Here is a 14498-nt window from a genome sequence, read left to right as displayed (position 1 = left end):
GAACCTGTCCTTTTTGTCCACATGTTCCAGGGATGAGTGTAGGTCCAGGGAGGTGGAGAGGTTCTACAGTATTTGTAAGGTGCTGGACATCCAGTGAAATTTTTTGCCTGTTTCTGACGATAAATAATTCTGGGCATCAATAATTGGGCATCCTCATTTTGTACTCATTTGTTTTTGAAATCAATATTCTCTTCAAGTAGATGACATTAGTATTAACGTTGTGAATTTCTGGGGCTGTTAACTGTTTTGGGAGATTGCGTTTTACACACTCTGACACTCTGTTATGGAATTTCAAATATTCAAAATAAATTGCAATAGTTGCAGATGCCAGGATCGTCATAGAGCCTGATCGCGCTTTGTCAATAAAGAAAGGAAATCTCGCAATCTAGAAATCTAGACAATGAAAAGAGATCCGATAAGCAAGCTTTCACTTTTTAAAACTTTTACTGAAATAGACCAACTCAAATCAATGCAATTTTAAAATTAATGTCATGAATATTTTGCACTAAAAGATAAATTTCACTTTAATTAGTCTAAAGAGCAAAGATATACATTACATGGTTAGAAGCATGCTGTTGCCACTTGCCGCACAAGTGGGGGATCCCATGCAACTTCAGGACCTTTCCGAATTGGCCTCTGCTTTGTAGGATCTCTCATTTCCCACGTGACCATTCAGCCTTTTGAGTCATACTCACTAACAGCTGCCATCTATCCAAAACCCCTCGACGTGATTTAAGTTAACAATATGTCTACGAACTCTCAGAAAACGAAGTTTAGAGCTGGACGAACACAGCAGGCCAAGCAGCATCATAGGAGCAGGATAGCTTTCCTGCTCCTATGATGCTACTTGGTCTGCTGTGTTCATCCAGCTCTGCTCCTTGTTATCTCGAATTTTCCAGCATCTGCAGTTCCTACTATCTCTGTTTACAAACTCTCTGTAAATTGGGTCTCAACAGTACCAACAGCACATAATTCTCAGTGACTCCCTTCCTGACCCCTTCACATGATCTGTTAAGTTCTGGCAGCAACAGTTGTTTTGTGCAGTACAAAACATCTTATACTTTGTGTTGCCAGTGTTCTGTCCTTTTCAACTATGTAACAGAAACATGAGCATAGCTGTTGCTGTATCCTTAGAGTTGTGCTTCAACACCAGCATTTGCTCTGAAACTGCCAAAGAGAAAATTACTCTATTACCCAGCCTGTTTCTTCTTTGCACACATTCTGAATGTTATGAAACAAAAGCAATGCCTAAAACTACTCACTGTTTTCCCTTTGCTTCTTAGTTAATTATCCCCATGGCAACCCCAGGTCACATGGGCATTTATTGGAACCTAATGATGTCATAATCTGGAAACCAATTTACCCTCTTCCAGAATATTCTGTTGCCCTGACATGCTTCCACAGCACATGGTTTCAAAATCACAAACTTACCTTCAAGTAAAACATGCGTTATTGTGCAGCGTGAGTTTAGAAGTTTGATGATATTCTCAATAATATGGTTCATGGAATCCCAACAGTGCAGCAAGAGGCCATTCAGCACACTATGTCTGCACTGATCCTCCAAAGAGAATCCCATCCAGACCCATCCCACTATCCCAACCCTGTAACGGCACGTTTTCCATGCCTAACCCACCTAGCCTGCACATCCCTGGATACTACGGAGCAGTTCAGCATGGCCAATCCACCTAACCTGCACGTCTTTGGACTCTGGGAGGAAACCAGAGCACCCAGAGGAAACCCGCACAGACAAGGGGAAAACATGCAAACTCCACACAGGCAGTCGCCTGAGGCTGGAATCAAAGCTGGATCCCTGGTTGTGAGGCAACAGTGCTAACCACTGTGTTACCATGCTGCTCTTAATGATGGACTGAAACATCTAGCATCCAGTAAATATGAAGTATTACAGATGTGAGAATGGTTAACATCACATTGTCCATGGTAATGCAAATCAGATATCTATGCTACTTGAAAAGTTGGTCATCTTTGTTACCAGCTGAAGGAATCATAGTGTTAACCTCAGAATATAGATATTGATTAGACTATGTAGAAATATTGACTTGCTACTACATTCATTTGAAATGAATTTAGTTCTTCTTCTCTAAAATAGCTCGGCCTGCCTTTGTAATTCAACCACAAAATACTGAAGTGTTGGTTGGTGAGAGTGTCACATTGGAGTGCAGTGCAACTGGAAACCCACAGCCACGGATCACCTGGATGAGAAGTGATGGATCACCTTTACCCCATGATCCTCGTTATACCATAACTTCCTCAGGAGGACTGTACATACAGAATGTAGCCCAAGCAGATGGTGGGCAATATACATGTCATGCAAACAACAACCAGGACTCCATTCAAGCAAATGCATTCATTATAATTAAAGGTATGTTCAAAAGTGCCGTAATGAAATTCACATTGCAGATTTCTATTCCTCTGTTTGATAGACTGGGATTATTTACCTGGGAGCAGAAGAAATTGAGAATAATATATTTGAGATGTATGAAGTTAGGAGGGGCACAGACAGGGAAGAAACATGTTCCCTTGGTGAAGGGATCATTGACTAGGGGCATAGATCTAAGAGAAGGAGCCTCATGTCAGTCAGATTTCTTCCTTTAAGGGACAATAGTAAAACAGATGGGTTTCTACAGCAATCGACAGTGGTGACATAGTTGCCATTAGTGTAAATTTTGATTCCAGATTCTGTTGACTTCAGTCTTCACCTTGTGCCATGTTCTCCAGAACATTAGATTACTACTTCAGTGAAATTACCATGATACATGATGTTTATGGGCGCTGTGAGAGTACTTTCTTTTCACCCACAGGGTGGTGGGAATCTGAAATGCCCTGCCGGTGAGGGTGGTAGAGGGATAAATCCTTTTAACATGTTATTTAGTGTTTAGATGTGCTCATGTGATGCAAAAACATACAGGGACATGGGCCAAGTGCTGGAAAATGGGATTAGAATAGTCAAATGGTTATTTTTGATTAGTGGAGACCTGATGGGCTGAAGGGTCCTTTTGTGTACTGTAGACCTCCATATTCTATGTGGGCATTTCTGTCAGGGCTGGCATTTGTTGCCCCGGAACTGATCGGTTCTTTAGGCTATTTCAGAGGGCAAATAAGAGCCAGTCACAGTGGCCCTGGAGTCTCATATCAGTCAGATTTCTTCCCTTAAAGAACAATAGTAAAACAGATGGGTTTCTACAGCAATCCACAGTGGTGACATAGTTGCCATTAGTGTAAATTTTGATTCCAGATTCTATTGACTTCAGTCTTCACCGTGTGCCATGTTCTCCAGAACATTAGATTACTACTTCAATGAAATTACCATGATGCCACAGCCTTGCCTATTTAGTTTAGAACAAATTAATTTAACCTGTTAACTATTTTAAATAACTATTTTAATGTATTTGCCTTTTTTTTTCTCCTGAACGCGTCAATGTATCTTTACATTGTTTTGTCATTGATGTATTTATTGCATTTCATCTTAAATGCGTGAGCACTGTTGACCTCAACTGCTTCTCAAGGTAGAGAGACGCATTCTAAGCACACTGTATTTTAGATGCTCCCCCTGAATTCTTATGTAGACACACACACAGGCACACATTCTTATCTCACCAGCAAATGAAAATATGTCCTCTATATCTACTCTAACAAATAATTGCATTATTTTACATATCTTTATTAGATCACTACTCTTTTCTGCAGAAAATAATTCCATCTTGATATTACTCCAAGGAGGCCAGTATCCCATTGCCAAATCATCCTTTATTTGCATGTAGAGAGACCTTGACACTGGTCCAATTCCCTCAAGGCCAGCGCTTAGAGAGACAGCATGTCTGGCACTCCTGATTATATGTCTGTCAGCCAGGGCTCCCTGATTATACCATATTAACAGCCCCAATCAGGGAACTCATAATCTATGAAGTCAACCCTCCTGACATTGTTATAATCCCTACTCATCTTTACAGTTTTTCTTGTTGGGTACAATACCTCAGTTCAGATGTGCTTCGAATAAATCTTTGTTCACATTGTCCGCAACATATATGTCCTTATTAGTAGTGAGATCCAGAACTGCTCATAGAACTCCCAAAAGTGACCCAATTGAGGTTTTGTAACTTGAAAATAATTTTCCAAATTTTCAGCTCTGTCCCTCCCAAAATGAACCTCTGTGCATTGCTTTGCTTGTTGAATTTCTTTCTGAAATTTAAACCACTTTATTTCACTTAAGTTGTATTTATGTTTGAATTTAAAAAGTGTTTCTTTGAAAAAATAACTTCTCCCCCGTTCCTTTTATCCATAGCTCCACCTCAGTTTACGATCTTGCCACAAGATCAAACCATTATCGAGGGACAGACGGTGGATTTTCATTGTGAGGCTGAGGGTAACCCAGCACCAACGCTAACATGGACTAAAGGAGGTATGATGTATAGTCTACTGTTAGAAATGAATTCGACCTAAGCACCTCCGTATCCCAACAAAGACTGAACAAATTAACATTATCTGTGCTATCTATTGGGTTGTGGAAAGATCTCATTTTAATTTCAGTTCTGAAGAAGAATCAAATTGGACTTGACTACTACTGTCTTCACAGATGCTGCCACATCTACTGAGTTTCTCCAGCATTTTCCATTTTCATCTCTTCCTCTTGATTGCTTTTTAGAATATAGCCTGTATCCAGCTCTACTGAGTTGTGTTTCATGTAGATAAGCAAAAAATCTCAGACTTGTTACTAACTGGAGGATTTCTTTTCCTGTTCCTATAAGATAAATGAACATTGAATGTGGCTAACGATTTGAGAATCTGTTGGTTGTGACTTCACAGTTTGGCCAATTTTCATCTTTTTATCATGGATAGAGTATTAAAATAATTTCTTGCATCATTCCCCAATTTACAATGTTTGTTACATAGAGACCATATCGGTAAAATGTTGGCATTTTCATGTATAACTCACGGTCACTTCATCCAGTAGATAGATTAGGGAATAATTTGCATGTATGCTTGTTGTTTCAGACACTGCACATTATCCCAAAATGAGGTATTTATCTCATGAACAGACTTGTTTGAAAGATTTGCACATTTTCCTGCAGAATCCTTTTGGCCTTGGCCAAATGATTTGGTTACCAGCCAGACTCCATGAATGCAAGCAATGCTGATATTGTTGAGACATATCTCAGCAAGTGAGAATGAGCTGACACTGTGTGCTATTCTAATATCATGTGGAGACAGCTTTGCTGCAGTGCTCTCAGAAACCTGATCAATTCTTAAAGCGTAATAGAAATTCTCTTTGGTTTATAGGCAGTCCGCTTCCTGGGGATACGCGACATATAATCCTATCCACAGGGACACTGAGGATTTCCAATGTTGCTCTTCCTGACGAAGGGCAGTACGAATGTCAAGCTGATAACATTGTTGGTGCTCTCCGCGTTCCAGTCCAGCTGACCATACAGCGCAGAGGTAGTCTTCGGATCGAGTGTTACGAAATAAGTCTAAAATGAATGTAAAGAAATCTTCCACATCTGTTATTTTGAAAATCATGACAACTTAGTAAGAAATGGAATGTTGCTATGTTTTGTTGGCAGGGTCTGCTTACCCTTTTACCTTTATCGGTGCTCCAACGGAAAAAAAAAATCAGAGGTAGTAGCATAAACTTCCAGATGAAATTAATTCTTGACTTAAATCTGTTATTAGAGTTTGTTTTATTGTCACGTGTACTCTGATGAGTACAGTCAAAAGTTTACAAGTAACCACTCACAGCGCCATCCTAGGAGCCTAGGTACAGATTCTTAAGTGCAGTTTCTTAGGTGAAAACACTAGCAAAATAAGGAAATAAGAATCCACCGATAAATTAGAAAAACTCTAGAAATGACGCTTAAGAATAGCAGTCCTTCCAACCCCGAGTGTGCCAGGCTTCACCTCGAGGCTGGGAGTGCCTCCAGAATCGAGACCACACTCAGAACAGGCCTTCGAGATCACTCTGAGACAGGGACTTCGAGACCACGCCCAGGCTGGACTTCGAGACCATGCTCTGAACGGGCCTTTGAGATCACACTGAGACAGGGACTTCGAGACCGTGCCCAGGCCAGGACTTCGAGACTGCGCCCAGGCCAGGACTTCGAGACTGCGCCCAGGCCGGGACTTCGAGACCGCGCCCAGGCCGGGACTTCGAGACCGCGATTAGGCTAGGACGTTGAGACCGTGCTCAAGCCGGGCCTTCGAGACCGTGCCCAGGCCGGGCCTTCGAGACCGCGATCAGGCTAGGACGTTGAGACCGCGTTCAAGCTGGGACTTCGAGACCACACTGAGGCTGGGACTCTGAGTCCACGCTGTGGCTGGGGCTTTGAGTCCACACTGAGGCATATCCTCATCTTTTGTAGAATTAGTTGGAACATACAAACGGTGATGCTGAGGAAGAGACCCACTGACCATTGACTGTTCCACTCGGTTATGATTTCTTGTGCATGCCTGTGCATACACTCTCCACCCCACCAAAACTGAGAACACAATTACAGCCCTGACTATCTAAATGAGGAACACATTTGCACAATTGTTTTGGGGAGTTTTGTTTTATTTTTAACCTTGTTTGGCAGAGCCTGGGAAACAAAATATCACACACTAACATTTCCAAATTCATATTTCTAACATAACCAAGTTTTATTTTTCTTCTTTCCATTGGTGCTTGTAGTATCACTGGTCATTACGAACACCCCAACTGATCTGACCGTTGCTGCTGGGTCAGATGTGCAGATACCCTGTGGTTCTCAAGGGGAACCTGAGCCAACTGTAACATGGAGTAAGGTAGGTGAGAACTTTGGTAAAACATGCTTTGAAAGATAAACCAAGTGATAGTTTATTTTTAAAAACAACTTTTAAAAAGAAACTGATTTCGCTAGTGAGAGACAGCCGTATAGAAATAGAATTAAAAGCATCGGTACACAGCATGTTTACCCTGAAAACTATATGTGGACATTGTCTCTGACAGACAAACTTTTGTAGTTTCTAGATTTTACAGGGATGTTTACAAAGTAGAATTAGAAAGTTAACTGTAAAATTGATCTCTAATTTTGCCTTGTTTGCTTGCACCTGGAAAGATGTAATAAAATTAACGAAAGGACTAAGTATAATTAGCACTCGTAAGTACATGCAATGCAGATAAAAGCTCAGCAACAATGAAAGCATTGGTTTGAAAAAGTTGTGACTGCCTTTTTTTTATATTATGTTGATAATGCATCAAACGTTATCTGTGCCTATTTTTGGTTAACAATTTGACAAGTTACACTTACTGTCAGCAGAGTGTGTGGAAGAAAATTATTTTCTGGAGATTATGCTCCAGGTGAACTAGAGAGAGAGTAGGGCCCCTTAGAGATGAAGGAAGTCATCTTTGTGTTGAAACCCAGGAGATGGGAAAGATACTAAATCAATATTTTGCATCAGTTTTTACTGTGGAGAATGAAATGGAGTCCAGGGAATACTGAGAAAAAAAAGATGTTTTTGAAGCAATTTACATTACAGTAGAGGAAATTCCAGAGGTCTTAGAGAATAGAAAGATAGACAAGTTTCCGAGATCCAACCTAACATATCTCAGAAAGTTGTGGTAAATAAGGGAGGAAATTGCGAGACCCCTTGCAGAAATATTTGCATCATCTATAACAACGGGTGAGGTGCCTGATAACTGGAGGGTGGCTTAAGAAAGGTTGTAAGGAGAAACTGGGGAACTATAGACCAATGAGCCTGACTTTGGTTGTGGCTAAATTGTTGGAGGTGACTATAAAAGATAGGTTTTATGGACAGAGAGACAAAATTGATTAGGGATAGTCAACAAGTTTTGTGCGAGGAAAATCGTGTCTCACAAACTTGGTTGAGTTTTTTGAGCAAGTTAGCAAAAAGATTGATGTAAACATTGTTTACTTGAACTTTAGTGAAGCGTTCAACAAGGTTCTACTTGGTACAATAATTAGTAAAGTTAGGTGACATGGAATTCAGCATGAGCTTAACAATTGGTTACATAATTGACTTAACGGCGAGAGACAGACTGGTCGTGTACGGTTGCTTTTCGGACTGGAGGCCCGTCACCAGCTGTGTTCTGCAGTGTTTGGTGCTGGATCTCTTTCATTTGTCATTTATAGAAATGTTTTGGATAAGTATTAAGAAGGCATACTTAGTAAGTTTGCGGATGACACCAAAATTGGTGGTATAGCCAACAGTGAAGATGGTTATCTAGGACCACAAAAGGATCTTGATCAATTGGTCAATGGGTTGAGGAGTGGCAGATTGAGTTTAATCTGGATAAATGCGACATATGGCATTTTGGCGTACAAACAAGGGCAGGACTTAATGCATTGATAGTAGAACCTTGGGTAGTGTTGTCGAACAGAGAAACCTAGGGGTTCAGTTGCATTGCTCTTTGAAAGTTGCATCACAGGTAGATAGGGTAGTCAAGAAAGTTGTTTAGCACACCTGCCTTCATTTCCCAGACCATTAAGCATACGAGTTGACGTTGGTGAGGCTACGTTTGGAGTACTGTGTACAATTCCAGTCACTCTGCTATAGGAAGACTATTGATGGATGGGGCAAGACTCAGAATGTTGCTGGGACTGGAGGGTTTGAGTTATAAGGCTAGGCTGAGACCTTTTTCACTGAAGCATAGGAGGTTGAGGGGTGACCTTATAGATGTTTATAAAATCATGAGGGGCATAGACTCGGGGAAGTGCAAAAATCTTTTCTCAAGGGTGGGGAATCCAAAACAAGGAGGCATTTTTTTAAGGTAGAGGAGGAAACTTTAAAAGGCACCTGAGAGGCAATGTTTGCAAACACAAGGTGGTTCGTATGTGGACTGAACTGCTAGAGGAAGTGGTACATGCGGGCACAGTCACAACATTTAAAAGATATTTAAATGTTGAAGGTTGTTTCTTGGCCTGAAGGTATGACTAGTGGTGTGCCACAGGGGTCGGTGCTGGGATCTTTGTCGTTTGTTATTTACACAAATGATCTGGATGTGAATATAGAAGGCGTGTTTAGTAAGTTTGCAGATGATACAAAATTAGGACGTTTCGCTGATTGCGAGGAAGATCATCAAAAATTACAGAGGAATCTTGTTCAGATTGGGAATTGGGCTGAGGATTGGCAAATGCAGTTGAATCCAGATAACTATGAAATATTGTACTTTGGAAAGTCAAACCAAGTTAGGACTTATACAGCAAATGGTAGGGTCTTGAGGAGTGTTGTGGAACAGAGGGATCCAGGAGAACAAGTAAATAGTTGATTGAAAGTGGCGTTGCAGGTAGATGAGGTGGTGAAGAAGGCGTTTAGCATGATGGCCTTCATTGGTCAAGGCACTGAGTTGGGTCTTTATATCACAGTTGTATAAGCTGTTGGTGAGGCAGCACATGGAGTATTGGGTAGAGTTTTGGTCACCCGTTTATAGGATAGCCATAGTTAAACTGCAAAGTGTACAAAGAAGATTTACGGTGGTGCTGCCAGGATTAGTAGACTTGGGTTATAGGGAGAGATTGTCCAAGATCGGACTATATTCCTTGGAACATAGGACAATGAGGGGTGACCATATTGAGGTGTATAAAATCATGAGGAACATACATAGGATGAATGTGTATACTGTTTTTTTGTCTCAGGGATGGGGAATTGAAAACTGACGGGCAAAGGTTTAAGGTGAGAGGGGAAAGATTTAAGAAGGACCTGAGGGGCAACTTCTTCATGTAGAGAGTGCTGTGTATATGGAATGGGCTGCCAGAGAAAGTGGTTGAGGGCAGGTACAATAGCAACATCTTAAAAAACATTTGGATGGGAAGGGTTTAGAGGATTATGGACCAAACGCAGGGAATTTGCACTAGCTGAGTGGGCAACATGGTCAGCATGTACCAGATTGGGCCGAAGGGCTTGTTTCCATGCTGTGGGCCTGTATGACTGTGTGACATTTGGATAGGTACGTGAATAGGAAAGATTTAGAGGAATATGGATCAAGTGCAGGTAGGACTAGTTTAGTTTGGGAAATTTGGTCAGTATGGACAAGTTGGATGAAAGCATCTGTTTTCCTGCTGTTTGATTCTATAATGTTATGTTGATAATTTAATGATAAATATAAGCTCCTTTAAACCGGATGGATGCTTTTTGAAACTTCAGTCAATATTTTTTAAAATAAAAATCCATATGCCAAGCGTGTTTTTTTTTTACATTAAGTTTGGTGACCAAGTTCATTGGAAGATTGACTGACTTTGAAATTAATTGTACATAATATTTTCTATTATTTCAAATGTAATACTATACATATATCTCACTTGCTTTGCAATCTTTTTCAACCTGACTGTGTAGAAAATTACCAAACTGCCATTTGTATTTAATCTCATATCAGGTAGCTTCACAATCTTTGTACCTGAATACTATTGAAGTATTGAAGTACAGTGGTATGCGTCTATTTCAAGCAGCCAAATGCTATCACAGGCATAAAACGTTCAAACTCTGAACTTGGATTCTAATTTTATCATAGCCATCAACATATTTAATCCTCCTTCTGTACTGTCCTCAGCCATAGTTTAAGCAGTTTTCAGTCTGTTATCTTGAGCATTGCCTTAACTCGTTAGCTTGAATGGATTGTGTTTCTTTATCAGATCATACTGGGTGCTTAATTAGGCATGAATGTTCATGTTGGACGAGAGATTTGCACCTCTCTATCTTGCCAAATTGAATTTAGAACATAGAACATACAACAGTACAGCACAGTACAGGCCCTTCAGCCCACGATGTTGTGCCGACCATTGATCCTCATCTATGCCCCCTCAAATTTCTGTGACCATATGCATGTCCAGCAGTCTCTTAAATGTCCCCAATGACCTTGCTTCCACAACTGCTGCTGGCAATTCATACTCTCACAACTCTCTGTGTAAAGAACCCGCTCCTGACATCCCCTCTATACTTTCCTCCAACCAGCTTAAAACTATGACCCCTCGTGATAGCCATTTCTGCCGTGGGAAATAGTCTCTGGCTATCAACTCTATCTATGCCTCTCATTATCTTGTATACCTCAATTAGGTCCCCTCTCCTCCTCCTTTTCTCCAGTGAAAAAAGTCTAGCTTGGTCAACCTTTCTTCATAAGATAAGCACTCCAGACCAGGCAGCATCTTGGTAAACCTCCTCTGAACCCTCTCCAAAGCATCCACATCTTTCCTATAATAGGGCGACCAGAACTGGACGTAGTATTCCAAGTGCGGTCTAACCAAAGTTTTATAGAGCTGCAACAAGATCTCACGACTCTTAAACTCAATCCCCCTGTTAATGAAAGCCAAAACACCATATGCTTTCTTAACAACCCTGTCCACTTAGGTGGCCATTTTAAGGGATCTATGTATCCGCACACCAAGATCCCGCTGTTCCTCCACACTGCCAAGAATCCTATCCTTAGTCCTGTACTCAGCTTTCAAATTCGACCTTCCAAAATGCATCACCTCGCATTTATCCAGTTTGAACTCCATCTGCCACCTCTCAGCCCATCTCTACATCCTGTCAATGTCCCGCTGCAGCCTACAACAGCCCTCTATTCTGTCAACAACAACTCAACCTTTGTGTCGTCTGCAAACTTGCTGACCCATCCTTCAATCCCCTCATCCAAGTCATTAATAAAAATAACAAACAGTAGAGGCCCAAGGACAGAGCCCTGTGGAACACCACTCACCACTGACTTCCAGGCAGAATATTTTCCTTCTACTACCACTCGCTGTCTTCTGTTGGCCAGCCAATTCTGTATCCAGACAGCTAAGTTCGCCTGTATCCCATTCCTCCTGACCTTCTGAATGGGCCTACCATGAGGAACCTTATCAGATGCCTTGCTGAAGTCCATATACACCACATCCACAGCTCGACCCTCATCAACTTTTCTAGTCACATCCTCAAAGAACTCGATAAGGTTTGTGAGGCATGACCTGCCCCTCACAAAGCCGTGCTGACTGCATTTAATCAAGCCATGCTCTTCCAGATGGTCATAAATCCTATCCCTCAGAATCCTTTCTAACACCTTGCAGACTACAGACGTGAGACTTACTGGTCCGTAATTGCCGGGGATTGCCCTATTTCCTTTCTTGAAGAGAGGAATTACATTTGCCTCTCTCCAGTCCTCAGGTACGACTCCAGTGGAGAACAAGGATGCAAAGATCTTCACAAGTGGCGGAGCAATTGCATTTCTCGTTTCCCAAAGCAGCCGAGGACAAATCTTGTCTGGGCCTGGCGACTTGTCAATCTTAATGTTTGACAAAATTTTCAGCACATCAGCTTCTTCTATCTCTGTCCATTCCAGCATGCACACCTGCTCTTCAAAGGTTTCATTCACTACAAAGTTCGTTTCTTTCGTAAAGACAGAAGCAAAAAACTCATTTAGGGCTTCCCATACCTCCTCAGACTCCACACACAAGTTCCCTATGCTATCCCTGATCAGCCCTACTCTTTCTTTGACCATTCTCTTATTCCTCACATAAGTGTAAAATGCCTTTGTGTTCTCCCTAATCCGTTCGGCCAAGCCTTTCTCGTGCCCCCTCCTGGCTCTCCTCAGACCATTTTTGAGCTCCTTCCTTGCCTGCCTGTAATCCTCTAGAGCTGAGCTTGACCCTAGCTTCCTCCACCTTATGTAAGCTACCTTCTTCCTTTACACGAGAAGCTCCACCGCTCTCGTCATCCAAGGTTCCTTTATCTTACCCCTTTGCCTGTCTCAGAGGGACATATTTATTCATCACTCGCAACAACAGTTCCTTAAACAGTCTCCACATGTCTATACCCCTTTGCCTGTCTCAGAGGGACATATTTACTCATCACTCGCAACAACTGTTCCTTAAACAGTCTCCGCATGTCTATAGTTCCCTTACCATGTAACAATTGCTTCCAGTCCATGCTTCCTAACTCATGTCTAATCGCATCATAGTTTCCTCTTGCCCAATTAAATATCCTCCCATTTTGCCTAATCCTCTCCTTCTCCACAGCTATGTAGAATGTGAGGCAGTTATGGTCACTATCACCAAAATGCTCTCCCACCACAAGATCTGATACCTGCCCCGGCTCGTTTCCGAGCACCAAGTCTAGAATGGCCTCTCCCCTCATCGGCCTGTCAACGTACTGAGTTAGGAAACCCTCCTGAACACACCTTACAAAAACAGCTCCATTCAAATCTTCTGCTCAAAGGAGGTTCCAATCAATATTGGGAAAGTTAAAGTCACTCATTACAACAACCCTACTACGTACGCACTTCTCCAAAATCTGTCGACCTATGCTTTCTTCAGTCTCCCTGCTGCTATTGGGGGGCCTGTAGTAAACCCCTAACGAGGTGACTACTCCCTTGCTGTTCCTAATTTCCACCCATACTGACTCGGTAAGCAGATCTTCCTCGACAATGGAAGCTTCTGTAGCTGTGATACCCTCTCTGATTAGTAGTGCTACACCCCCTCCTCTTTCCCCCCTCTCTATTCTTTTTAAATGCTCTAAACCCTGGAACATCCAGCAACCATTCCTGCCCCTGGGAAACCCATGTCTCTGTTATGGCCTCAACATCATAGCACCAGGTACTGATCCATGCTCTAAGTTCACCACTTTTATTCCTGATACTCCTTGTGTTAAAGCAAACACACTTTAACTGATCCCTTGGTTCCTTCCCAGGAAAATCCTTCCCACTAGCTGGTCTACCTCTTGCTACTGCCTCACCTGCATCAACTCTCACCTCCGGTACACAGCTCAGGTTCCCACCCCGCTGCCGTACTAGTTTAAACCCTCTCGAACTACTCGAGCAAACCTTCCACCCAGGACATTGGTCCCCTTCCAGTTCAGATGCAACCCGTCCTTCTTGTACAGGTCCCACCTTCCCCAGAAGGCATCCCAATTATATACATATCTGAAGCCCTCCCTCCTACACCAGCTGCGCAGCCACGTGTTAAGCTGCACCCGCTCCCTGTTCCTCGCCTCGCTATCTCGTGGCACCGGTAGTAAACGAGAGAACACTACTCTGTTCATCCTGCTTTGCAGCTTCCATCCTAACTCCCTGAAATCACTTTTTATATCCTCAATCCTTTTTCTGGCTATATCATTAGTGCCAATATATAACACGATTTCTGGCTGATCGCCCTCCCCTTTTAGAACCTTATACACCCGATCGGAGACGTCCCGGACCCTGGCACCAGGGAGGCAACATTCTGGGAATTCCAATCCTGACCACAAAATCTCCTGTCGATTCCCCTAACTATCGAGTCCCCTACTACGAGTACTTTTCTATTCTGCCCCCTTCCCTTCTTTGTCACAGTGTCAGGCTCAGTGCCAGAGAACTGACTACTATGGCTTTCCTCTGGTAGGTCATCCCCCCCAGCAGTATCCAAAACGGTATACTTATTGCTGAGGGGAATGCCCACTGGGGATCTCTGCACTGTCTGTCTATCCCCTTTCCTCCCCCTAACTGTAACCCATCTATCCTTGTCCTGAGCCTTAGGAGTGACCAACTCCCGATAACTCCTCTCAATTAC

General features: G+C 42.4%; 1 protein-coding gene across 2 annotated transcripts in view; it reads left to right on the top strand.

Moving 5' to 3' along the window:
* Positions 1 to 14498, top strand: part of LOC125452501 (peroxidasin homolog) — a 243236-nt gene that overhangs the window by 174315 nt on the left and 54423 nt on the right. For both annotated transcript variants that reach the window (XM_048531013.2, XM_048531012.2), the window contains 4 exons: positions 2108 to 2380; positions 4301 to 4417; positions 5296 to 5454; positions 6683 to 6795. In XM_048531013.2, coding sequence (XP_048386970.2) covers positions 2108 to 2380; positions 4301 to 4417; positions 5296 to 5454; positions 6683 to 6795 — 662 coding nt within the window. The remainder of the gene's footprint in view (positions 1 to 2107; positions 2381 to 4300; positions 4418 to 5295; positions 5455 to 6682; positions 6796 to 14498) is intronic.

This window comes from Stegostoma tigrinum, chromosome 4 (assembly GCF_030684315.1).
Source record: "Stegostoma tigrinum isolate sSteTig4 chromosome 4, sSteTig4.hap1, whole genome shotgun sequence".
NCBI classification, from domain to species: domain Eukaryota; kingdom Metazoa; phylum Chordata; class Chondrichthyes; order Orectolobiformes; family Stegostomatidae; genus Stegostoma; species Stegostoma tigrinum.
This window is presented reverse-complemented; position numbering and strand designations above follow the sequence as displayed.